Source organism: Neofelis nebulosa, chromosome 17 (genome assembly GCF_028018385.1).
Source record: "Neofelis nebulosa isolate mNeoNeb1 chromosome 17, mNeoNeb1.pri, whole genome shotgun sequence".
Taxonomy (NCBI): domain Eukaryota; kingdom Metazoa; phylum Chordata; class Mammalia; order Carnivora; family Felidae; genus Neofelis; species Neofelis nebulosa.
Window position 1 is genome coordinate 57,964,675 of NC_080798.1, and position 26,205 is coordinate 57,990,879.

The 26,205-nt window shown below is 55.5% G+C and overlaps 1 protein-coding gene across 1 annotated transcript in view; it reads right to left on the reverse strand.

Annotated features, from left to right (window-relative positions):
• Positions 1–3,890: 3,890 nt before the first annotated feature.
• COTL1 (coactosin like F-actin binding protein 1) overlaps positions 3,891–26,205 on the reverse strand; it is a 37,792-nt gene continuing 15,477 nt past the window's right edge. Inside the window, exons 3-4 of the mRNA XM_058709188.1 lie at positions 19,535–19,692; positions 3,891–5,054 (exon numbers count right to left, since the gene is read on the reverse strand). Coding sequence (XP_058565171.1) covers positions 4,944–5,054; positions 19,535–19,692 — 269 coding nt within the window. The 3' untranslated portion in view covers positions 3,891–4,943. The remainder of the gene's footprint in view (positions 5,055–19,534; positions 19,693–26,205) is intronic.

Genomic DNA, 26,205 nt, shown 5'->3' on the forward strand with positions numbered 1-26,205 from the left:
AAGAAAGTTCATTTGAGAGAGAGCCAGAGAGTGCACGTGGGGGGAGGGCAGAGAGAGAGAGAGAGAGATCAAGAATCCCAAGCAGGCTCCACGCTCGGTGTGGAGCCCAACGATCTCGTGACTGTGAGATGGTGACCCGAGCCGAGATCAAGAGTCGGACACTTACGTGACTGAGCCACCCAGGCACCCCGTCTCTCTTTCGTTGAATGGGAGCCCAGCTGCCAGAATTCCTGCTACACCCTGCCCGGAAGGACCACCTGCTAAGGGGCCCTGTCCCGGCCAACAGGCAGCTGGGGACCCACGTGAGGCCACGCAGCCTCTTCCTGTTGGGCGGGACGTTGGTGCTCCCTCCATTCCTGTGGCAGACCCACAGCATGGGCCTGGGTTCAAATCCTGCCTGGCTGTATTTCTGTTCACAAATATTTGGGGACATATCCCTGCCCCACTGGACTCCAGCCTGGCCATATGCCTTGCCCTGGCTACCCCAAAGGGAGGTGAAGTGTCCTCCCTGAGGTCACACAGGCTGTAAGCTGTAGAGCTGGGATGGGAACCCTCCCACCTCACCCGGTGCCGGCTCCCACCACCGGCCCCCCTCCCCATCGGGACGGCTGAGAGCCCCTCCCAAGCCCCTGTTAGAAGGTGGCACCTTGGGGAGGAGACAGGGTCGTGAGGTGGGGCTAGACCTCACGCAGGAGACCCATGGAGCTCCCTCCCTCACCCCTTCCCGGTGATGACACAGTGAGAACCAGGAGAGAGCCCTCACCCGACCACGCCGGTGCCCTGACCTTGGACTTGCGGCCTCCAGGCTGTAAGAAATCAATCTCTGCTCTTTATAAGCCCTCCGGGTCCGCGGTATTTTGCGTAGGAGTTCAGCAGACGAAGAGAGGTAAGTACTGTGTGCACGGTCCTGGTTTCTTATTTATTTATTTTTTAAAGTTTTATTTATTTATTTTGGCGAGGGGGCAGGAGGGACAGAGAGAGAGAGAGAGAGAGAGAGAGAAAGAGGAAAAAAAGCCCAAGCTCCTGCACTGTCAGCCCAGAGCCCAGCATGGGGCTCGATCCCACGAACCCTGAGATCGTGACCCGAGCCAAACTCGAGAGTCGGACGCCCCACGGTCCTGCTGTAGAGAGGAGGAAACTGAGGCTCGGAGAGGTGAAGGCACCGGCCGCCTCTAACCTGGCTCGGCCCGAGTGCAGAGGTGTCTCCTGTCCCCAGCGGTCACCTCCTCACAGCTGCCCCTTTGGCACCCGTTTCTTGCCTCTCTTCTGCAGCTCACTGAGAAGCGGGGGGCCGGGAAGCAGTGGAGTGACAGTAATGAGGACAGCCCCTCCTGGGCGGGGGAGGGGCCGCAGGAGGCCTGGCCCCAGCTGGGGCACCCCGGGGCTGGGCCCCCAGAGTCCACGTTGATCAGGAGCCCTGGGTGAAGTAGAGAAACAGGAGCCTCCCCCGAGGATCAGTCAGCCAGGAGCCGCGAGCTCCGTGCTCCCCGAGGGCCCAGAAACACCAGGGCAACAAGTGACTTGTTTGACTGCGGATCACCTCTGCCCCACCCCCACCCCCACCCCCACCCCCACTGCCACCGCGACCAACCGTCTTTGAGCGGGAGGCTGCCCCTGCCCTAGAAGATGCCTGGCCGCTAACAGGGCCACACAGGCCTTGGCACGCCCCCCACTGAAAGGTGAGGTCCACGTCCCCTCCCCTTGAACTTGGGGGGGGCGGCTCACGACCGCTGCCCCAATAGAATCCAATGGATAGGCTGCCACGTGACTTCCGAGGGCCACCCAGCCTCCCCCTGGTCCTCAGGGACGCTCGTTCTGGGGGAAGAAGTCCAGAACGCTGACCCCGCCAGGCCAGGGTAGGGGGGCCACGCTGGGTGCTCACATCCACGCCCCGCCGAGCTCCCGGATGGCCGCCCGTGTCGGCCGCCGGCCACAGGACAGGGGCCACAGGAGAGGGGCCTGTGGCCGGCTAGCACGACCGGCCAGGCGGATCTGACCGCCACTGCGTTGACACCCTGCTGGTGAGAACCGCCCCGCTGAGCCCTTCCGGGATCCCCGGCTCACAAAATCAAGGGCAAAATAAACGGTGGCTGTTTTTCACCGTGCGATTCGGGGGAACCCGGAACAGCTGTCGAATGACCAAGCGAAGGGTTTCAGAGTGCATCGAGGCGGAGACTTGAGTAGCTAGAACCCCATCCCTACCCCCTGCCAGGCCCTGACCGAGGGGGGGATCAGGGAGGCGGGGCTCAGGACCCTCTGCCAAGACGGGAGCTGCCAGAGGTCGTCCCCGGCAATGTCACTGGCCCCCTGCCAGGCGCTGGTTACAGGGGATAAAGAGACGCAGAGGCAAAGCCTCTCTCTGCCCTCGAGACCTCACGATCCCCTCAGGTGCCCTCTGAAATCCCGGCAAAGGCCAGAGCCGCCACTGTAGATTAAATCCAAGCTCCTTGACACACAAACCCAGCTTTACCCTTTGCTTCTTGCCCCGGGCACACATCCCCACGGAGCCTCTGTCCCCCGACCCCCTTCACCCACCTCACTGCTCCTCTCCTTCAGGTTTCAGGCGTCACCTCCTCAGGGAAGCCCTCCTTGATGCCTCTGACCAAGCCCAGGGCCCTCGTAACTTGCCCTCCTGGAGCCCGGCTTTTCTTCCAGAGGGGGCCTGTCCTTACCTGTAAGTGTCCCCAGCTCTCTCACCAGAGTTAAAACCCATGTGCCGCAAAGCCGGAGACCTAGTTCGGCTCGCTCCGTTCCGGGTGTGGGAAAAATCTGGGACACGCAGAGCTAACCAGACCTAGTGGTGGGCCTGGCGTCATGAGAGCGGAGCCCCGACGGGGACACCGGCAGAATCCTTCCCGCCCCTTCTGCCTTCCGACCCCTCCCGGCGGGTGATAGGTATTCCTGGTTTTGCAGATGAGGAAACTGGGGCCCAGAGAGGTTCAGTAACTTGCCTAAAGCCACTGAGCTTTAGGGAGATGGGCAGGCATTCGAACCCCGTCGCGGCTGGGGCAGGGTGGTGGTGGTGGGGGGTGGGTGCGGTGGGCTGCCTTCAGCCCTGCGCCGGTCTTGGGTGCTGCCCTGCCCGGCCCCACACTCAGCTCCTCTGTGCCCGCTGTCTGTGTGTCTGAAACTCCTCTGGCCCGATTCTGAGTCCCCCCCGGGGCTGGCGTCCCAGAAGTACGGTTCTTTGGCTCGAGGACAACCTCCGAAAGGCTGTCGCAGCCCAGCCGAGGAGGGCGCTCTCCGTCAGCCTTTCCTGAAAAGCCAGCGTGGACGGTCCTGGCCACTCGGCAAATGTCACAACCCTGATGCGTCGTCACCCTCTCAAACGCAGGGCCTCTCCGCCGCCCTCCCAGATGCGGCGCCTGGGGCCCTGGGAGACGGAGGTTCGAATCCCAGCTCCGCTTTCTAGCTGGGCGGCCGCAGGTGACCCACTCAGTCTCTCTGAGCCTCAGTTTCCATGAAAGGGACACAAATGGCATCTAGTTCTTCAGGTTGTGGTTAAAAATTAAGCTACTGGGGCGCCTGGGTGGCTCGGTCGGTCGGGTGGCCGACTACAGCCCAGGGCATGATCTCGCGGTCTGTGAGTTCGAGCCCCGCGTCGGGCTCTGTGCCGACGGCTCGGAGCCTGGAGCCTGCTTCGGATTCTGTGTCTCCCTCTCTCTCTGCCCCTCCCCCACTCATGCTCTGTCTCTTTTAAAAATAATTAATTAACTAAATTTAAATAAATACATAAATAATTTTTTCAAAAATTTTAAAATTAAGCTACTGAATGTGAACGTGCCTCTGTCCCCAGTAGCCCCATAAATGCCTCTTAGGTCCGAATAGGACAACTGCCTCCGTTGTTACAGGGAAGGAAGACGCTTCCTAAGACAAATCAGGCAAACTCGTTTCTTTTTGAAAAACAAAAAAACCACATTTATTTCTGTAAACTGTTTGAGGGCAGATGTTCACAGCCCCGATACAGCACAGACTTCCTACCCCCAGATGAAATGAGCAAGGAAAGAAAGAGAAAGAACGGGACGCATGAAGAAACAAGCCAATCTCATCTTCCTTTGAAAACAAAACTGTGTTTGGACGTGTGGTGTGGACCTGGGATGAACACCACTGACTTTCTGGGGCCACGCGGGCGGGGCTCCGTTCCACCGGCGGCTCGGCGGGGCCCCCCGAAAGCGAGGAATCGGGTTCTGCCCGAATCCCCGCTCGGCACCCCGGCCTCCCTCCCTGGCGTCCTCATCACCTTGGGAGCCCCTGAAGCGAACCCTGAGAGATGCCAGGTCACAGCTGGACTTGGACCCGTGTCCCCACTCCGCGCCGCGCAGTGGGGTTCCGAGCAAAAGGGTAGGAACGAGCCGCTGCTGGGCAACTGTTAAGGCAAATTTTCTCTCTTCTCTTCGGTCGGAGTCAGGCTTCGATGTGTCACTGCCGGGCATGGGTAGCTTAGGCAACTCTGAATGCAGGGGTGAGGGACCCCCGGAGCACGCTTTGGGGGGGGGGTTCGAGCCTGACGCATGGGATGAATGAGGGTGCTCCCAAGACGGCCCCCCGACGGGCGCGGCCCCCAAGCCACGCAAGGTGGTGGTGGAGAAGCCAGGCGGGCTACGGTGTAAGAGAATGCCAGGAAAGGGGGGTCACCGCAGGGGGAGCCTCAGATCTGATGATGTGCGTGGCCTTGGGATCAAAATGATTTTTCCTTAGAACGAGAAAGAGCGGGGAAAGGAAGAGGAGATAAAAGAAACATGTTCTGCGAGCTTCGGGAGATAGGGCGCAACAGGGCTCGGGAGGGCAGCGGGGAAGGGGAGGCAGGCGGCAGACAGGGAGGCGCGTGCCTCTCACTGCGTCTCCCGTCCCTGGCGGGCTGGTGGGCTGGTGGCTGAGGCCGCGGTCCCCTCCCCCGGGGGGGCAGGCAGATGACTTTGCAAGGGGCAGGGGAAGGGCTGGGGTTACTCCGTCTGGGCGTCGTAATTGGCTCCCCCCGCCTTCTTGAGCTCGCTCTTGATGAAATCTTCCTCCAGCTCCTTCCGATCGCTGATCACAAACTCTTTAGCAAAATTCTGCAAGAAAAGAACAAAATAAAACACAGAGTTCCCGCGAAGAAGGGACAGGATCTACATGCTGCTCAGACGACACACGAGCGAGTCCTGGCACCTAAAACGCTAAGAAATGATCAAAACGACAATCGCGTGGTTGCGTGGTTTGGCCATAACATCCCACAGGCCAGGCACACGTGGGGCACTCCGTAAATGCCTGTGGCATGAATGCGTGGAGCGGGTGACCGGGCTTATCCGATAACTCCGAGCCATGAAGAATCAACGAATCAACGGCTGTTGTGGTATGTGGGTCACAAGACTTCGATAAACAAGGAAAATTTCAGGATGGTGTAAGAGACGGTTACCAAGGTACAAGTAACAAGTCTGAAGGTCAGAAAAATCATCCCCATTTGAAAAAAAAAAAAAAAAGAAATCCACAAGGAAATTGTGTTAACAATTACCACCATTATTAAGCACCTACGGGTACCAGACACAGTCACGCATTGGCAAACTTAAAACACTTCAGTGTGACCCAGCCAGTTCACCCCCAGAGCTCTACACGAGGAAATAAAGCACACGGTCCCACAAATACTTGTACACGAATATTCACAGCAGCATCACTCGTAACAGCCCCAAAGTGGAAACCACCCAGACGTCCGCCGACAAATTGCAGTCTATCCACACGATGGAATATTATTCAGCCACAAAAAGGAACGAACGTCATGGATGAATCTCAAAACCGTCACGCTGAGTGAAAGACACCAGACATGAAAGATCGCCTGCTCCATGATCCCTTTTATATGAAATGTCCAGAAAAGGCAAATCCACACAGACAGGAAGTAGACTGGCAGTTTCCAAGGACTGGGGGTGGAATGGGGTGACTGGTAATGGGGACGGGGTTTCTTCCGGGGGGATGAGGATGCCTTGGAACTAGACAGGGATTGTGGTTGCACAACACTGTGAAGAAGTACCAACGAACTCTATGTTTTAAAACGGTTAGTTTTAGGTTATGTGAATTTCACCTCTATTGGGAAAAAAAAAAAAAAAAGGTCACCATGCCTCCAAGAACAATGACTAAACCAGGGGAACACTCAAGGTTGAGCCTCACAGTATAAAGATAAACCATTTGCCAGGCCAAGGAACTAAGACTACTAACTGGGAGGCGAGAGGGGAAGGTTAATATTTATCAAGCAACTAATATGTGCCAGGTGTAGGCTCACACATTTTCTCACTTAATCCTCCCTCAGTAGATTAGCTGTGTTCCTTTAAGATAAGACCCACGGGTTGGGTTTGGAGAGATTGTGTAGCCCAGAAGGACTAGACGTCCTTCTGACACTCTCTAGTCCCATTCCGTCATCCTGTGCCGTCTGTCCTCACTACAGTGAGGGAACACGAGTTGGGGCAGAAAGGGGAACTGAGAATTAACGTGTTTCTCAACCTGAGCCCAAGCGGGGGGGGGGGGGGGGGGGGGGGGGAGGCAGAGAGCAGACCCAGGAGGAGGAAGCCAACATCTCGAGAGGCCTCTAGCAGGAAGTCCGAAGTTCCCCTGCCTCATGATAGCTATATATGGCAATCTAAAGAAATACGAACACTCCTGTTTGTGTCTGTTAGCCATTAGAAGATCTAGATTAAGAAAAGTTTGAGAACAGCCTAAGAAATCTACAGTAAAAGTGTAAATGGAGCATAGTCCAACTTAAGACCACAGGCATATGGCAAAGCAAATCACGGCCAAAATGAGGAACGATCCAGAATAATGGAACCCAGTAAAAACACGACATAACAATAAATGTAAATGAGCAAAATTACCCTCCCCCAACACAGCTATGTCTTAGACTACCAAAACCACCCCCCGAAACCCTACGCTACATACCAGAGACACGATTTAGAAACCAAAAGGCTAGTAAGAACGATGATTATACCGAACAAAAGTACATAGAGGAACAGCCCCATCGGCTCCCAATATGGGAACAGCACCTGCCCTCCAGGGGGCCAAAGGGGAGGGAGGGGGTGGAGCCACATGGAGGGGGCCCCACCAGGCCTCACAGGCCTCCCCACACAGGATGCTCGTCCCCCCCAGACGCTTCAGAGGGGAGCTGACACTTCCCCTGAGGGTGTGGACTCTACAAAAAGTCCCTGAAGGTCTGAGTCAATCCAAAACCCAACCTGCATCAACCCCCTCCCCCCCCACCTCTGTCCCTTTCCAGCAGTCCTCAGGATAGGCCTTCCACTGGAGAGGGGGGACACCAGCGCCCCTGGGGGGGGGGGCTTCATTGTGACATTTCAAAAAGGGGCAGAAACAGCAAAACCATACGCCCATGGGGCAGAAGTTGTAAGAGACAGAGGCGCGTCCTCACTAGGAAGGACACAGGGCCCAGAGCAATGCTAACACATAGGGAATCTTTCATTTTCTAGCATCCACGGTGAAAAGAGTAAAAAACAAACAAACAAAAAACAGGTGATACTGTCATAGGATTGTATCTAACTTTATATATCCCAAATACTGCCATTTGAACAGGTTACGGACATACAGAATCACTCATGGGACCTTCTACGTTCTTTTCTCCGTATTAAGTTTTAGGAACCCGGTGCACATGGCCCACCTACGGCCCAAAGCGGTACAGATGTGCCAAACCTCAAGAGCTCAGCAGCCACGTGTGGTTGGTGGCGGGGCAGGTCTAGCTAGAACAGGAAAGAGTCTGAAAGAATAATGTGTTCAGTCAAGGAGAAACATTAATCATAAAATAGCTGAGCTGAGCTGACTGGAGGCCTGGAAATGTTCGTCTTGATCTGGAGTTGAAAAAAAAAAAAAAAGAAAGAAAAGAAAAAAGAAACCTTAACTCTGACATTCACCCCCTCCTTTGATTGAAAAGCAGCATGAGACCCAGAGGGGGGAAGCTATTCATCCCCGGGCACACAGCAGCCTCCTGGCAGGGGTCCTGGGGGCAGGTCCTGACCCTAGTCTGTCCTGTCCTCTCCCTTCCTCTGCTCCAGACTGCCCGCCCCACGACAGCCTCTGTCATACCCTCAAGGCTGCCAAAGCCACATGTCATAGACTTCAAAGCAAAAAGGTGCCGGTCTGCAGGTAGGGTTACCTATGGTTCTAGAAAGATCTTCTTTGTCATATCTAAGAACACTCTGTCCCTGTCTGATAGCTTCCAGAAAGGGTCACTCCCCCCACTCCACCCCACCTTTTTTTTTTTTTTTTTTTTTTTTGCCATGGCAGGACTTTTCCAAGGAAGAGGCCCATCCATCTAAATCTGACTCCAGGATGGCTTAGAAACCAATGACCAAGTTGAGGACACATTTGTCCCTGAGACTTTTCTCAAGTGCATACGTGTTCATATTTCAAAGATGTAAGACAGACATTGTTTCCAGCGGAAGCTTCCAATGGTCTGTTCCAAGGAAGGCAACTCTAGAGGACAGGTTAGGAACCAGGCTCTGTACACAGCCAAGAATCTATTTGCAAACCTGGTTTAAAAAGCGCTGGGGTGCCTGGGTGGCTCGGTCAGTTAACCGTCTGACTTCGGCTCAGGTCACGGTCTCGCAGTTCGAGGGTTCGAGCCTCGCATCGGGCTCTGTGCTGACAGCTGGGAGCCTGGAGCCTGCTTCAGATTCTGTGTCTTCCTCTCTCTCTCCCCCTCCCCTGCTCTCTCTCTCTCTCTCTCTCAAAAATAAATAAACATTAAAAAACACTAAAACATTTTCCGATCTTTGGTTTTAAACCATGTCATTTTCAAACAGCGCCCAACTGGCTGGCTTTAAACCCCTGCGTCAATCCTGAAGCATGCTGGGTGCCGCAGGTTTGGACCGAATACAAACAAGGGGCAGTTGTCCATTTGAATCTCCAGCAGCCGGCCCTCCCCAGGGACTTACCCCCCTCCCCCATCCCGAACTACCACTCCCCACCCCCACTTCCCTGTCCCCCCAAGATTCCATCTCCTGGTCGGGTGGATCCGACGAGTGTGCAAAGGGTTTAGACACTCCATGAGTGTACCCAAGAGTCGTTAGGTGATAGTTTGGGTGATCCTGGCTGGGTTCACCTTTGTTTGCAAGATTGCCAGGGGACACGAGGTCCAAAGTTTCCTGAAACACTCAAGTGTGAAGGCATAGGGAGCTGGCTCGTTCCTCTTCTCTCACCCACGATGATTCCTTCACCTCCACCCTTATTTTAGTGGAGGAAAGTCCGGGGAATTCCTGAGAATAACCAAGGCAGTGACTCTGGCATCACCTCGCCCTTGGAGAGAGAAGATAGCAAATCCAGCTGCACACCCAAAAGCTGGGGTGGGACACGGGGTTAGCCGTGGGAGGACGGCCTGTCAGGGTAGAAGTGTCAGGTCTCGTACCCAGAACATTAGGACTAAGGTGGGTTGCTAACCCGTGCAGACAATGTGGGTGCAGAGGAGGGTCTGGGAAGAGAAGAGGAACGTGGAGTCTTTAACGGTGAGGTTTGTGATGTCAGCAATGCACGTACCTACAGAGCAGGGCATGGTAAGAGAGGTGACCTTCATTGTATCCAAAGATAAGGAGAGCTAATGAAACTCACACAACAAACACATGCTTACGAAGCACCTATTGCATAGCAGACATTCTCCCAGGTCCCAGGAAGTCAAAATTCTGGTACCTAGGGCTCTCTCTGAGAGTCTGAGAGCATAAAAGGAGAAGCAGAGGACTCGAAAATGCCCTAAGGGAAGCAGCCAATGGCTCTGGGCCCTGGTTTCTAGCTGCGTGAAAGAAGAGGGCTAGGCAACAGGCTCTTCTGGCACCTTCCCACCAGCCATCCTGGGTTTGCACTTAAGCCATCGGAGCGCGTGGGACAAAATTCCACCTCAGATGCCAGAATCTGATGGGCAATAGGGAAGAAAAAACTGGCACAGAAAAGTCAACTATGGGATTAGAGCCTGGCCTTCAAAAGGAAGGCCCGTCTTCAAAAGGAAGGCCTGGCCTTCAAAAGGAAGGCCCGACGTGGCCCGTCCCAAACCCTTGCAGAGACGTGTGGGGAATAGGCTCTCTCCTCCTGTGTGTGTGAGACACAAGACAAGACACACGCTGGCCACAATCCTGTATCTTTCCCCCAAGTGGGTGGAGATTAACTAGAAACCAAAGACCTCAGTGTGCTGAAGGAAAGCAGTTGGTACCCTGCCGCCTGAATCTTGCTAGGAGAAAGGACACCCTCCAAGGACCATGTGCCAGATGAAAATGCACGGCATTGAACCCGCTGGGCATTCAGCTGCAACCCCTCCTGGGCTCCCCACGCTTGCCCTCCTACAACCATTCTAAAGAGCTTCAAAGACCCAGCTTCTCAAAATCCTTCCAGCAAAGTGTAATTTACTCAAAAAGAACAGGTTCTTATAACAGCCATGAGTCATCAGAGAAACAAGAAAAAAAACAAACACCAAAAGGGTACAGTCTAGTGTTCGGCAGGTTCGGGAACAAAGGCACATACGTCACCTGAGCATCTCGTGAATGATGTGACCCTCCTTCGCGGGGGAGAGAAAACAAAGGCCATGAGAGAGGCACGCAGTCAGGTTTCAGGTGGGCACGATTCAGGGAATCGTCCAACGCAGACGGATGGCAAGGAGGCATTACATCCTAGAACACGCGGTGGGTAGGTCTGGGCCAAAACCTAATAGGGACAGTTGTCCATATGCCTCGAATCCTGACCCCGGCAGGGCCACCCACCTCTTTAAAACTTGGGTGACTGCCTAGGTTCTGACCCCCGCTTTCTTGACCGTGGGCACTCACAGAAGCCCGACTCCCCTCTGCCTGATGTCTGACTACACCTACGTCCAGATCAGGAATGTGGGAAACACACGTCACTCCTCCCGCATCCACGGCAGACATAACCAATCGTGCCACTTTCCTCACGAGTCCGGACTTCGCATCAGAAGCCTCCTTAACCCAGAGCCCCAGCTGTCGACCAACTGGCAAGCACAGTGCAATCCGGGCTGGGGTGTTCAATTTCCACCCGGTCAAAATCGTGCCCGTCATTGCTTGTTCCCCAGCCACGCCCACTTGGGGGAAGGCTGCCCGGGAAATAATTCAGCAGATTTTTTTTTCCTAATTATAATATATACGCACAGATGTTCGTTGTCCGTAAACACCAGACTGTTTTCACTTTTTGACAAAAGCTGAATAAGGAAACAGCATCGCCGTCAAACCCTTCATACACATCAGGCACTTTGATAGGGTATTTTCTTTAATTTTTGCGACTCCACGCGTCAGCCAGAGATGCTCGTCCCGAACTTGCAGAGGAGGAGGCTCAAACTCAGGTTAGGGAAGTAGCCCGATAGAGGTCGCACCTGCCGAGTGCTGGGCTGGGCCTGGGAGCCACGACTCACCCCGTGCTGAGATCCCTGCCGGGAGAGCGTGCCCGTGTGCGCCCGTAGTGCCACGGGCACTACGCTGAACACAACAGCACGCAGACGTTAAAATGATGAAAGCACACTTACGAAGCGTTAAGAGGACACAGGTACCTCTGCTATGACTAATCACCTTCGTAAAACACGTTCCATTGGCAAGGGCTCCACGGGAAGCCGCAGGAATCAGACATCTCTGCGTGAGGTGAGGGATCGCGGCTGATCGTTCTTTTGTGCCTTCGTTTTGTCTGAGCCACTTTAAAAAAATTTTTTTTAATGTTTATTTATTTTTTAAGAGAGAGATAGAGCGTGGCAGACAGAGAGGGAGACACAGAATCGGAAGCAGGCTCCAGGCTCCGAGCGGTCAGCACAGAGCCCGACGCGGGGCTCGAACTCACGGACCGCGAGATCACGACCTGAGCCGAAGTTGGACGCTTAACCGACTGAGCCACCCAGGCGCCTCTGAACCGTTTTTAACAACCACAAGGCCCTGGGATGCACCACCACAGGGGAGAAACCAGGGTGCCTGGGGCTTGTTCCAGAAGGGAGTCTGAAAGGCAGCATATCCAGGGACAGAAAATGACAAGATAAATACAAAAGTGAGGAGCGGTACAAGGAAGGGACAAGAAACAGGGAGGAAAGATCCAAACGACACACACAAGACGCCAGGAGCAGAGACAGCTTCGGGGCGCCTGGGGGGCTCAGCCGGTGAAGCATCCGACTTCGGCTCAGGTCATGATCTCGGGGTTCCTGAGTTCGAGCCCCGCGTCGGGCTCTGTGCTGACAGCTCGGAGCCTGGAGCCCGCTTCGGATTCTGTGTCTCCCCCTCTCTCTCTGCCCTTCCTCTGCCTGTGCACGCTCTCTCTCTCTCTCTCTCTCTCAAATAAGCATTTTTTAAAAAACATCTGGAAAAAAAAAAAAGAGTACAGGCAGCTCCACAGAACCCCAACGAGAACGTGGGGTACGCGTGTCACATGTGAACAGGAACCGTCTGGACTCGGTGCTCCGGGACCTGCCTGCGTTCTGACCCCGTCCCCACCACGGGGGTTAAACTGCATGCTGGTGACAGCCGAAGGGATTGCTGCTCGGGGCGCCAGGAGGCCAGCTGCTGGAGGGTGACCAGACAGGGGCCGTGCCACCACGGGCTGGCGGAGGGCGGGGACCCGTCCGGGGCTTAGCGAGGGGCACCCAGGCCCCAGCCCGCCGGGCAGCGCTCTTTGCTTGTGAAGGCGGCTTCCATTTTTGCGCCAGGCTCCGGGTGTGGGACAGCTTCCTCCCTTCCCGACTGGAGCTTGCACCTTCTTAGCAGCAGGAGCCCAGAGGGGGCCGCGGGGCTCCCCACCCTGAAGGCGGCCTCTGACCCCCGCCATCTGCTTCTCTGCCTCAACGCTCGCCTTGGCTCCTCCCTCCGAGCCTCAGCTTCCCCATCTGTATGTTGGGTGTAATAACCTCACCCGGCCCCCTCCGCGATACCCACCCACCCCCCTTCACGGGCTGCCGGGGCGTTGGATTTCCGATCAGGTCGTTTGGGTCTCAGACATAGGCCACAGGCCACAGAAAGCCCCTTTGCCCGAGCCCAGGCCCAGGTGAAGCGCACGGGGCCCAGAAGGCCCTCTCCGGCTCCGAGAATAAAGGGCCTTTCCATAAACCCCGAGCTTGAAGAAGCGTACACATTTCCCGGTGAAGACGAACAGCCGAAATCCTCTGGAGGGCCGCGAAGCAGCCAGAGCCGGTCCCCCGAGTGCTGGGCGGCACCGAGGCTCTGAAGACAGAGCGGGGACCCCACGAATCTCGTCCCACGGAGGAGCGCGGCTTTCTCCCGGGCGACCCAGCCAGCTTCGCTATTGCAACGAAAGCAGAGCCTCTGGAAACTCCAGCCCCGCCACCAAAGCCCTCCCTGAGGGTAACTGGCTTCCACGATTTAATCCGATCCTGACACCGGTTATGGAACATGTAGGAATGTTCTTCTGTCCTAGGGATACGCAGAGTAAGACACAGTCCGAAGCCAGCCCGTGTGAACAGATGTGTCTCTTTACTTTTTCGCACCCGTTGTGGCGCGTTTCCAGGTACGAGGACTGTTCTGTAATAAAGCAGGCCTGGTCCCTGCCCTCGAGATTCCTTTCGAGGGTCCTTTAATTATACTTAAATGGGACCCATGAAATTCATGGGATCATAGCAGAAACACGTGAAGGAGAAATTCTGCCTGAGGCTGGTAGGAGAATGGAGTAAAGAATGAGGGTTTTGAAGGACGAATAGAAGTTCACCAGTCACCAAAACAGAAAACTTTTTTTACATCCTTTGCATTTCTGGATCCTTTGCAACAGCTCTGTGGGCATTTGCGTTCTCTTTTTCATAACACCTTTTTCACAGGTTCTAAAGATAAAGTTACTTGCCCGAGGTCCTAAAGCAAAGAGTTACGGAGCTAGAGTATCACCTTGGGTCTCCCTCCCCCTTCAGCCCATGACCTTTTCCGTTGGACACAGCAACATTTTTATTTATGTATTTATTTTTTAAACATGTTTATCTTGAGAGAGAGAGACAGCGTGAGTGGGAAAGGGTCAGAGAGAGGGAGACGCAGAATCCCAAGCGGGCTCCAGGCTCCGAGCCGTCGGCACAGAGCCCGACGCGGGGCACGAACCCACGAACCGTGAGATCATGACCTGAGCCGAAGTCGGCCGCTCCACCGGCCGAGCCACCCAGGCGCAATTTGCGGAGTCATGATATTCCATTTCCAGAATTTTTTTTAAGGCTTTACCATCAAGAAGATGAAGTATGTCTGAAAATAAATCTAAGAGGTTTATTGCCTGCACAACTTCTCAGAGCGTTTAATGTGCCGTGTGATCCTGCAAAGGTAGGGCTTCCGACCCGCACGTGGCCTCAGAACATTTCCTTGGGCTGAGGACTTTGGAAACGTGCAGGAGGGCAAGGTGCCAGCGTCGGGGCTCCGGGGCCAGGCGGTCTGGGCGCTGGACGGAGTGCCACCGCGTCCAGGCGCTGGGAGCCTGAGCAAATTACTCAGCCTCCTTGGGCCCCAGGCCCCTTATCTGTAAAATGGGGACAGTGATAGAAGTGGCCTGTCCGGCAAAGAACACACGAATGCGATATGGGACTTTTCCCTCCTGTCTGAGTGTTAGGTATATCTGGGGGGTGGGAAGGGGTCCAGAATTTAAGCCGACCCCGCTCCCGGGGCTCAGGAGCCATCAGAGTACACATTAAGCTGATGGTTGCAGAGTCCCTGAAACGTCGGTCCTTCCTGCCTCCCCTGCCCCTTGGGGGAAACAACACCGCTCTCCTCTGCCCAGGCTGAGAGCGGAGACGCGCCCTCTGGCTGTTCCCACTCCGGAACGTTCAGAGGACATCAAAAAATAAATAAAAGGATCACGTGAATAGAGACATTCTGCAAGGCAAGCACGACACATCAGTGACAGAGTCTGATCCCAGTCAAGACAGCCTGGCCCAGCACGGACAGCGGGCCCCGGACAATGGTGGCTGCATTGTCCCTGTAATCCCCCACAGGCGCCAGAACAACAGGCACTCCTGTGCGGCAGACGACAGCCGCGGCGAGGCAGCCACGCGTGCTGTCCCCTCCGCGCAGCCCCCGGACTCAAGCCCGGGCGTCGCTACTGTCCGGCCCGACCCGCCCGGAAGCTCGTCTTAGCCACGCAGGCGCCCCAGCGCCAGGACCTTCCAGCGTCGTTGATGGCGGAGACCGTGGTCCGAGAGGCAGACACCACTTTACTCCCGTTCTTGGACTTCAGGGGACCGGGAGGCCCAGAGAAAGTAAGCAACGTGCCCAAGGCCGCCCAGAGCTGAAATCTGAACCCACAGCGCCTAGCTCAAAAAGCTCCGCCCGTTCTCCAGACAAAGCGAAATGAGGTTCCTGTAAAGGTATGATGCCATCGACCAAGTAGCACATTTTTTAAATGAAAACACTAAAAAAAATAAAAATAAAAAAATAAAAATAAAATAAAATAAAATAAAATGAAAACACTTCGGGATACGTCCAAGCAGAATATGACCCAGCAAATCAACCCACTCAACCCTTCGTTTTATCAATGGGAAAGTTGTGGCCCGGGAAGGCCTAGGCCAGGCAGGCAGCATAAGGACCCACCTTTCTCGATTCTGGTGCCTCGGTGTCAGTTTACACGGCCTGCGTTTCGTGCAAAGTGCAAGGCCGTGGGGATATTGCTTTCATTACAATAAAAGCCAAGGGTGTACCGAAAATCTTAAGTCCTAGAGTCAATACGCTCAGTCTTCCCCTGGAAACCATGGCAAGAGGCAGTTGGGGAAGTAACACCGTCCACAAGACGCAGAATCCAGAGTGTCCCGTCTGGAAGGCCCCTCAGCATCTCAGTCTGAGTCTCTATTAGACAGAGGGGACGCTGGTACCCGCACCAGGATCGGCACGATTTTAGCGGCTGTCGAAAGACACCATTAGGCCAGCATAACTGACCCTTTGGGACTTACATGGCTGTATTTGCAACTGTAGGATAAGCGCGAGGTATCGCGATAGCTTCAGATACTAAACCCTTTTTTTTTTTTTTTTTTTTTTTTTTCAACTTTTTTTTTTTAATTTATTTTTGGGACAGAGAGAGACAGAGCATGAACGGGTGAGGGGCAGAGAGAGAGGGAGACACAGAATCGGAAACAGGCTCCAGGCTCCGAGCCATCGGCCCAGAGCCTGACGCGGGGCTCGAACTCACGGACCGCGAGATCGTGACCTGGCTGAAGTCGGACGCTTAACCGACTGCGCCACCCAGGCGCCCCATACTAAACCCTTTTAAATGCAAGAGTGGAACACACAAAGGGTAACAGTCAAGATGCAACATGGCACCTGCAGGCCAAGATGGCGTCCCAGCTCCCCCACCCAAGTGACGTTCATCGGCATCCCTTTAACACGAAGCCCCGCCTCCCTTCCCTGCCCATAGGATGTGCATGTGACCTGAGTTGAGCCAATCAGGGTCCTTTATAAGGGAATGATTGACACCGAGGGCTCCATCTTCCCTTGGGATCAACACCCAGAAGAACCACCAGAGCCTGGACCACTTCTGCTGTACAGAGGCCACCGAAGGCTAAACTCAAGAGAAAAGACAGATGAGGGGAAGCTATTGCTTGAGCCCAGAACCCAGCCACACCTAAAGCCCAGTAACCCTGCACTTCCCAGTTTAGAGAGTCAGGCAATTCCCTTTTTCGCTTTCACGTCTTTGAGCTCGCCAACCAATGGATGATGGCCAAGAGTCCCAAGTCAAACTTCCCACCAAAGAATTCTATTTCCCCAAATCACCCTCGGTCACTGGCTCACTGAGCCAAACTGGGATGAGCACTAGACCCAAAAGGTACTCTCCCGGAGCTCTGCTCACGGAGACGGAGATTCCCTTGGAGGTGATGGAAAAGTTCTGGAACTAGACAGGGGTGATGGCTGCTCAACGCTGGAAATGTGCTTCCAGGCCACTGAGTCATAGGCTTTAAAATGGGTAAAATGAGGAGCGCCTGGGTGGCTCAGTTGGTTAAGCGGCCGACTTCGGCTCAGGTCATGATTTCGTGGTCCGTGAGTTCGAGCCCCGCGTCGGGCTCTGTGCTGACAGCTCAGAGAGCCTGGAGCCTGTTTCAGACTCTGTGTCTCCCTCTCTCTGACCCTCCCCCGTTCATGCTCTGTCTCTCTCTGTCTCAAAAATACATAAACGTTGGGGCGCCTGGGTGGCGCAGTCGGTTAAGCGTCCGACTTCAGCCAGGTCACGATCTCGCGGTCCGTGAGTTCGAGCCCCGCGTCAGGCTCTGGGCTGATGGCTCGGAGCCTGGAGCCTGTTTCCGATTCTGTGTCTCCTTCTCTCTCTGCCCCTCCCCCGTTCATGCTCTGTCTCTCTCTGTCCCAAAAATAAATAAAAAACATTGAAAAAAAATTAAAAAAAAAAAATACATAAACGTTAAAAAAAAATTTTTTTTTAATAAAATAAAATGGGTAAAAATGAGGGGTGCCTGGGTGGCTCAGTCGGTTGAGCGTCTGACTTCCGCTCAGGTCATGGTCTCACAGCCCGTGAGTTCGAGCCCCGTGTCGGGCTCTGTGCTGACAGCTCGGAGCCCGGAGCCTGCTTCGGATTCTGTGTCCCCCTCTCTCTCTGCCTCTCCCCTACTCGTGTTCTGTCTGTCTCTCAAAAGAGAATGCACATTAAAAAATAAATAGATTTCTTTAAAAATAAATAAATAAACTAAAATGGGCAAAATGAGCAATTTGATGTTATTGAATTTTTACCCCAATTATTTTAAGTGGAAAGGAAAACAGAGCCCTGCGAGATTCAGAAGATTGCCCCACTGGACGTCACCCAGGCAAGGCACTCCCTCCCGGGCCGCCGAGGGGAGAGGAATAAGCGTGCAAGGAGGAATTCGGCGGGAGACCTTTGGCCACGGAACAGGCTGCCGCCATAAAGGAGACCCCTGATGGCCGGTTGACCATTAAAACGGCCCTGGTTTGAGCAGGTGGCTTTCCAAAGCGACGGTCCATGCCGGACAGGGTGCAGCCAGTGATGTTAACCAGTAATGCGGATCAGAATGTGAAATCAACGACATGCATTAAGCACATACTATGTCCCAGACACGGTGCTAACCTGTTTCTAGAAGGTAATCTGACACCTCGCACCTTTTTAAAATGATTTTCGTGTCTATTAACTCTGGAACCCTGCCTCCTGAACATGTACCCTAAAGACGTAAGTCAGCGGGGGAGGCAGAGGAGCCGTGTGTATGAAAAGGGTGGTTGGAACGTTATCTGTGAAAATAAAAACTGGAAGCAACTCGATGGGCCAACACCAGGGGAACATTTGGCCCATGACGATGCACTTGGCAAAGGAACACTCAGCCACCAGAAAAACGCGCATCCCGGAGCCGGCAGCCACATCATTTAGGAGATGCCCCCTCGCGTGCGATTTGCAGGCTGTGACCGCGGGGATGCACAGAGGTCGGTGGGAAAAAATGGGCCACGATCATGCAACGGAAGGCCTTCTTTTTCTCTTTCCTAATAGAATTTGTTAAATCAATGTTTTCTGCGAGGGATGATTTTAGATTCACAGAAAAGCTGCAGGAGACAGTACAAGAGCTCCCACACACCCCACACTCTGTTTTCATGAGGCTTACGGTCTTCCGTTGCTGCGGTACGTTTCTCTCAACTGAGAAGCCCACACTGACGCGTTACCATTAACGAAACCCCTGACCCCGTTCTGATGCCCCTGGCTTTTCCGTGCCAGGATCCGATCCACGATACCGCGTTCCGTGCGGCCTGTTTTGGTGCGTGTTGCTGGTTTGGGTTTTTACAACGCAGTGGCTTTTCATACATTCGTGGATACGTGCAAGCATCACGCCAGTCAGTTCAAGGATATTTTCATCCCCTCCAAAGGAAAGCCCATACCTGTCCGTCTGCCATCATGTCCCGATCGTGGGCTTTGAGAAACCCTTTTGCGAGACGGAGAACACTCCGGGAAGGAGAGAGCACTCCTTCGCCTCCCTTCCCCTGGATTCTCTTTCTGGAATTCAGATTTTCTCTTCTCAGTGTGATCCCAAGCCTTACCCCCAAACGAACCACCTCGGAAGCTTCCACCAGTACCGATCTGTGATATGTCCGCTTGGAAACAGAAACCCTCTAAGGGAAGTGTCAGGAGCTCAGAGACAAAACCAAGGGTATTCCCACCTCCCCCTCTTCCTGCTGATCTAGCAAGGACTGGGGGATAAGTGTTATTGAGTACCTACTGTATGCCAGGCACCGTTCAGGGAGGCCATGCATGAAGGTGCCCATTGGGTCATCATGGCCACCACTGGGAGCCAACCATGATCACCCGCGATCCAAGCAGGTAGAGGTCCCCATTTTGGTCGTCCTTCCAGCCCCCTTCTTCATCCTTCCAGCTCCCTTCCTCATGAACCGCCTGCCCCACCTCAAAGGTGGGCCCCCAGCTGCCATGTTTCCACGACGTGGTGGTCAAGTCCTGAGCCCGCACCCTGCATACAACTGCGGTGACATTTCGCCGGTGGCTCTGGCGGCACAGAGATGTGGCCCAGCCTGCTTTCAGTCACAGGCGCCAACCCCGGCCTGCTCTGTCCCTGGGGACGGCGACCCTGAGTGGGGCGTGACCCGCCCAGCCTCGGAAAGAGCACAAAGCCAATTACCTGCACCACCTCCTTCACCAGGGTCTTGTCCGTGCCCGTTTTGGCTCGCTGCAGCCCGCTGACGTTCTCACCAATCCACGTGATGAGGGCAAACTTGGACCTCTTGCTCATGGCATCCCCGGTGGTGAAACGCACGAAGGCGAACAATCGGACGTCATCTGCCGGAACAGCAAGGAGAGGGCACGGGGCTCAGTTAAAACGTCCCAAGACGGTGTCCCCGGGGAGCAGCCACGAGCCGCAAGGCACCCAGGGCAACGTGGCAGGCGCCCAACACGGACCTCGGCCAACATTCCCTCATTTAAAAAAAAAAATGTTTATTTATTTTGAGAGAGAGAGAGAAAGAGAGAGGAGAGGGCACGAGCAGGGGAGCGGCAGAGAGGGAGAGAATCCCAAGCAGGTTCAGCATTGTCAGCACGGAGCCCGATGCGGGGCTCGATCTCACGGATCGGGAGATCATGACCAGAACTGAAACCAAGGGTCCGATGCTTAACCGACTGAGCCACCGGGCGCCCCCGACATTCCCTCGTTTAATCCAGCATTGCCACCACAGCCTCCGAGGCCCAATTCACAGCTGGGAAACGGGGGTTCAGAAGGAACACGTGACGCTCCCACGGCCACATGGGCAGTTCGAGGCCATGCTGGGATCTGAACCCAGGCCTCTGTGGCCACGACCCCTGCAACCTCCACCCCCACCCCCAGCCCCCCCCCCCCACCCCTCACGCGCGCAGGGCAGGGCTCAAATTCTGGATCTTATGTAGGGAGACCTTCCCTCAAGTCTTCTGAGCCCCGGAGGCCCTGCTCGGAATAGGAACTGAGCTGCGGGGTGGGAGTTGGGGGGGGATCGCGTGGCCCCGATCTTGCTGTGGGATACGGCTCCAGGACCGCGGGCCACGTCTAGCTCACGGCTGGAACTCGCTCTTTACGGTGGGGGCCGTCCTGAGCAGAATCCCTGGCCTCCACTCGCTAGATGCAGGATCACCCCTCCGCCCCCGGGACAACAACCGTCCTCTGGGGGGCGGAACCGCCCCTGGCTGACGACGACCTTCTAGACAGTCGGGGTCCCCATTTGATGAAGCCCCTCTTTGTGTTTTCCGCCGAAATTCTGTGTTTTTCACTGAGGAAATCATAGATCCTTACTCAGCTGGGTTCCATATTTTAATCGCGATGATCGCGGAGAGCTCATGTCAATCCCTGGCTGGAGACGCCTGCATGGGACTGTTCTGGGCGGGGGACTCCTCTCCTACTATAGTTCCTCGATCAGCTTTTCCATCCATGCAGGGCTTTTGGCTGCCGGCTGTAGGATTCCTCAGGTTCCCAACGACAGCGGGGAGCTGTGCTTCTGACATGTCCGTGTGTATCTGAATCGCTCGGGGATCCTGCTAATGTGCAGATTCCGAGGCCTCGGGTCTCGGATGAGGCCCCGGGTCTCGGATGAGGCCCCGGGGCCTGCGTTTCTAAGTGGCTCCCCGGTGACACAAACGCTGCTGGCCAAAGGACCACATTTGAGGCCTTTTTTTTTTTTTTAACGTTTTTGTTTTTTTTGTTTTTTTGTTTTTTTGTTTTTTTTTTTTTTATTTTTGGGACAGAGAGAGACAGAGCATGAACGGGGGAGGGGCAGAGAGAGAGGGAGACACAGAATCGGAAGCAGGCTCCAGGCTCCGAGCCATCAGCCCGGAGCCCGACGCGGGGCTCGAACTCACAGACTGCGAGATCGTGACCTGGCTGAAGTCGGACGCTTAACCGACTGCGCCATCCAGGCGCCCCAAGGCCTTTTTTTTATTTTCCTGTATTTTTCTTAAAACCCAAGGCATCTTCCTTCCTAGACTTTCCAGGTGCTTCTGTGCTGAATCCCACACAGCGTATATAGGTTTAGGCACCAAGGTCACACGCCCTCTGGGTGTAAAGGCGACAGTCTGGGGCTGATTAAGTTCTCTGCCTCGTTAGGACCTCAAAGCCTGAGCACAAGTTGGCCAAGAAGCTGTCTGGAGGGGCAACCACCTGTCACAAGGGAACCAAGGAACACGGTCCTTTGCAGGCCACGGACTCCTGACCCAGACACTAGAGGCCAAGCCAGGAGGCTCCACGGCACCGATTTCTTAAAGGACACGGAACCACCAGTCACACTTCTGAAACACGTTCATGCTTCACCTTCTCATTTGGTCTTTGTTAGGTTTTATTTCTTATTTTTTTTTTTTCTCTTTCAGAGAGAGAGAGAGAGAGAGAGAGAGAGAGAGAATCCCAAGCAGGTTCCACGCTCAGCACCGAGCCCGATGCGGGGCTCGATCCCACAGCCCTGGGATTGTGACCTGAGCTGAAACCAAGAGTCGGACGCTCAACCCACGGAGTCACCCAGGCGCCTCTCATTTGGTCTTTATAGTGATGCCGTGAGGCGGGCAGTGGGGGAGGAGGGGACGTCAGCGTCTTCTTCATCAACATGCACTCCACCCTGTGACAGATGAGGCTCAGAGGTCATGCGATGTGCCCAAGGTAACACATCCTGGCCAAGGGGGCTGCAGGCCGAGGCCTGGGTGGCTTGGGTGTGCCTGCCCAGCCCCCTTCCTTTGGGGAACTGCCCCCACCAGCCACGGGAGCCTGGCGGACACCCAGTGGAGGACCCGCCCACGGGGGTCCGGGGGACAGAGAAGGACAGTCTCAGGGACACCGCATGGTCAGATTGACAGGGCTTGGTGACAGACTGGCCACGGGAGGAAAGGAAGGAGTCCAGGGGCTCCCACGTGGGGGTGAGACCTCTATCTCGTACCCTCACGGACCCTGACTTAATCCCCAAACACTGAGCCTCCGCTCCCTCCTCCGTAAAACGCGGTGAGTTTTTTGTTTTGGGTACTGCCTGCCCCCGCCCCCCCTTTTTATTTTTAAGAAAAAAAAAGAAAAAGCCACAGTGCAAGATAAAAGTCACCACGTCAACTATTTTAAAGCATACGTTCAGTGGCATTTAGTACGTTCACAGTGTTGTGCAATCACAGCCCCTACCTTGTTCCAGAACACATGCCTCTTCCCCAAAAGGAAACCCTTTTGCCCACGACAGTCGCTCCCCGGCCCCCGTCCGCCCGGCCCTAAGCAACACTAAGCCGCTTTCTGTCTCCGGATCTGCTTGTTCGGGGCATTTCACGTAGATGGAATCACACCGCCCGCGGCCTCTGGGGCCCGGCTTCTCTCCCTCAGCAAGTTCAGCCCCCGCGGTGGCCCGATGGGTCCCTTCCACAGCCAAGGTCTGCTCCTCCCACATCCAGCTGCTGAGGCACGCGTGGGATCCTTCCAAACAGGGGACCACATCACTAGTCACCCACGGGGATTAAATACGGAAGCTGGACGGCCCACCAGGCCCGCCACAGCGGAAGCCTCTCCCTGAAGTTGTGGCCACAGGACGGAGTGCGGGGAACGAGGCGGCGGGTCTGAGGACCCGAGTGGACACAGCCACGCGGGATGTCTGGGTTCCCGTGGCTCCAGCTGGATCCCCACCCCCCCGTCGCCGGCCAGAGCCTCCACGTGGGAAAGTTGCCTGTCCCAAGTGCCAGCCCGGGGCCTGGCGTGAGACAGGCCCACGAGCAGTCAGTCACCAAGGGCGTGGGGAGCCCGGCCTTTGCGGACCTTCCAGAAGCGCAGGCCAATGTCATTTACATCATTGTGGCAGCGGGGGACTGTTTGCCCGGGTGGCCGCTGGGCGCTGGCTTATCTGACACCGGTCTGGCCAACAAGACTGCTGACGTCTTTGAAAATGCGAGAGTCCCGTTACGCCTGCAAATGTTTGCTGCTCCAGATCGGGCGTGACACCGGGAAGTCAGCTGAGCCTGCGCGGGGAAAACGCGGTTGGTCGGGGCGACGTTTTCGCAGCTGCCCACGCAGACGCGAAGCCTCTCTCCCCCTGCTCTAAGCCCATCTTGACCGCAGACTGGTTTGTGCAGGGGGAGGCGGTCGTTCGTAGTCTGGGCTGGGCCACCTCCTCTCCTCCAGACACACGGGGCCGACCTGAGACACACACACACACACACACACACACACACACACACACACGCATGCGGCCACAGCACCGCAGGGGTGTGGAAAACACCACACCCCTCACTTCTGTCCCGCTGGCACCCGCTCACACACAGGAAAACGTGGGTGCATCCACAGAAAGGCAGCGCTAAGCCTCATCGTAAATGTGTGTGGTGTGTGTGTGGGGGCACACGTGTGTGGACCAAGATGGACACTGGCCGGGAGAACGTTACTACTCGACGTTGCCGTCCCTCTCATGGTGCCAGCCGGTCCCCAGGGGGCCAGTGGCACACCTCTGGGGCCTGAGACTGGGGAGCCGAGGGCAAGCCCAGGGGGGGAAGCCGGGCCCAGACACTCCCACAGCACGCGGACCCCCGCGCTCCCTCTCCCAGAGGCCTCAGCCCAGCTGTCTACACCGGCCGCTCACGTTCAGTCTTCTGCTCCCCGGCCCGGCACCCAGGCAAAGAGTCCAAGTTCCGGAATCCAACAGAAGCTCCCCCGACTTCATACCAGCTCTGTGACCTGGACCAGACGCACGAATGCCCCTAAGCCTCAGTTTCCCCATGTGCACAGTCATGAGGCGGCTGAGGGGGCTGCAGGAAACAGAGGGCATGTGACGGGCGCGGCTCATGGGGCGACCGCTCTTTTTCTATCCCTACCTTTCCAGTTCCAACGGGCATTTCTGGAGGGCCTACTATGTGCCAGGCACAGTGCTAAGCACGGGGGGCGCAGATAAGACGAACAAGGGTCCTGAGGATAACAGGAGCTGTCTGCTGGGCACCGACGACGGGCCGGGTACCGTCCTAAGCTTACACGTATTGGCATATCGCTTCGTGCTGAGCTCTCTGTGAGGTCTCCACTGCTCCCGGGCCCATTTTACAGCCAAAGACACTGAGGCTCAGAGAGCTAAAGTGGTAAGAAGCCAGACAACGCTGGCCCTGCCCGTGGAGCACTGGTTAAGCGGAGGACGGTTCTCGGAGCAGGGGCCCCTGAACCAGTCCAGTCAGCACCCCCCCCCCCCGCCCCTCCAGGAAACCATGAGCACGTGGTTGCCCGGGTCCACCCCAGACCTACTGACTCACAAGCTCTGGGAATGGGGAGTGGCAGCCGAGCCCCTGGGGGATCTGGGTGCTTCCAAAGCTTGAGAACCACTGACCTAGGGACGGTGGGGGAGGGGAGGAGCATTCGTGCCAGCGCTGGTGGGAAAGGGGTGGCAGGAGGTTTCAAGGGCAGAAAAGCTTCAGTGCCCCGAGCCCAGCCCACCCCCTCCCTACCCACCCACACTTCTCTGGTTTTGAGGAAGTGATCGTGAAAAGGAGCTTCCTGTATGGCCTGGCTTCGCATCATCATAATTTACAGACTGATTGTGCATCAGGCATCGTTCCCAATTTGGGGCTGTGAACACCCACTCCTTCTCACCCAGCGAGAACCTTGGCCACGAAAAGACGGCCCTCCCATGGTGTGAATAAACCCCACACTCAAAAGAACTTAACCTTCTGGGTGGCCTACAGAGCCTCACAGTGTGAAAGAGATCCCACCAGCCCTAAGGCCCCACCAGCTCAGGGCAGAGCAACACCGGGCAGGGTCCACCCGGTTCCATGTTCCAGTTCTCTCTTCAAGGTCTTTGCTTTCATGTACTTAGCAAGTTAATGCCATTGCCAAGTTCGTGGGCACGGCCTGGTACAGAGTAAGCGCCCAGAAATGCCGCTGGCGTCACCTTGGGCTCTCTCCTCCATGCCCCTCGTTGCCTTGGGCTCTCCCCTCTCACCCCCTTCTGGGCCTTGCATTTCCCTCCTTTCTCTCCCATTGACCGCCTTCACCCCTCACCACCTGCCCCTGTATTTCCTTCTCTCACGCTCTCTGTCTGGGGCTGGACTGGCAGGAAGGATTCAGGAGTGAGAGTAGACATGGCAAGAGGACAGGGGGCGTGATGCTAAGCACTTAGGACAGGGTGGCTGTGGAAGGAAACACAACGAGAGGAGATGACCACACAGGGCACAGGAACAGAGGGAGGAAGGAAGGAGGAGTCAGACTTCGCTGGCATCGCCACGGCCACCAGGATGAACCATTCCGTATTTTCCCAAAAACTGTGAATGTCACAGAATCTCCACCAAGCTCTCAGGGACTCTCCTGCCCTCTCCCCACTGATTTGAAATCCACCCCCCCCCCCCCCCGCTTCAGCTCAGGTAATCCTGAGAGGCAGATTCTGACCACCCCACCCAGAATTCTCAGCAGGGGGACCCCAACACGGGGTCCACATTGACCAAGGGCCCCCACCTTCTCCCAAAAGGGACCCTAGTCTTCCCCTCTGCCTCTCCTTGAAGCCAGCCCTGGCTGGAAAGGGACAGAACCCAGAGGAGACTGAGGATCGTTTGCAAATGCTTTGAACAATTCTTTTCCATTTCACACAAAACACAAAGCGGACAATCATGAGAAGTACGAATAAGCCAACGATAAGGGTCTCACCACCTACGTAACCCCCTAAGTAGACGCTCTGGCATGTGCCCGGTTTATCTATTTAGCTACTTTCACATCTGTCCACTCGGTGTTATCTCCCACGGCACGAGGCACTTCGTGGGCACTAATACACATCTGCTGGCCAGCAGAGGGACAGAGAGAGCACACGCATCCTTTCGTAACCTCCATCCAACAGTGAACTCGCTCTCAAGAGCGAG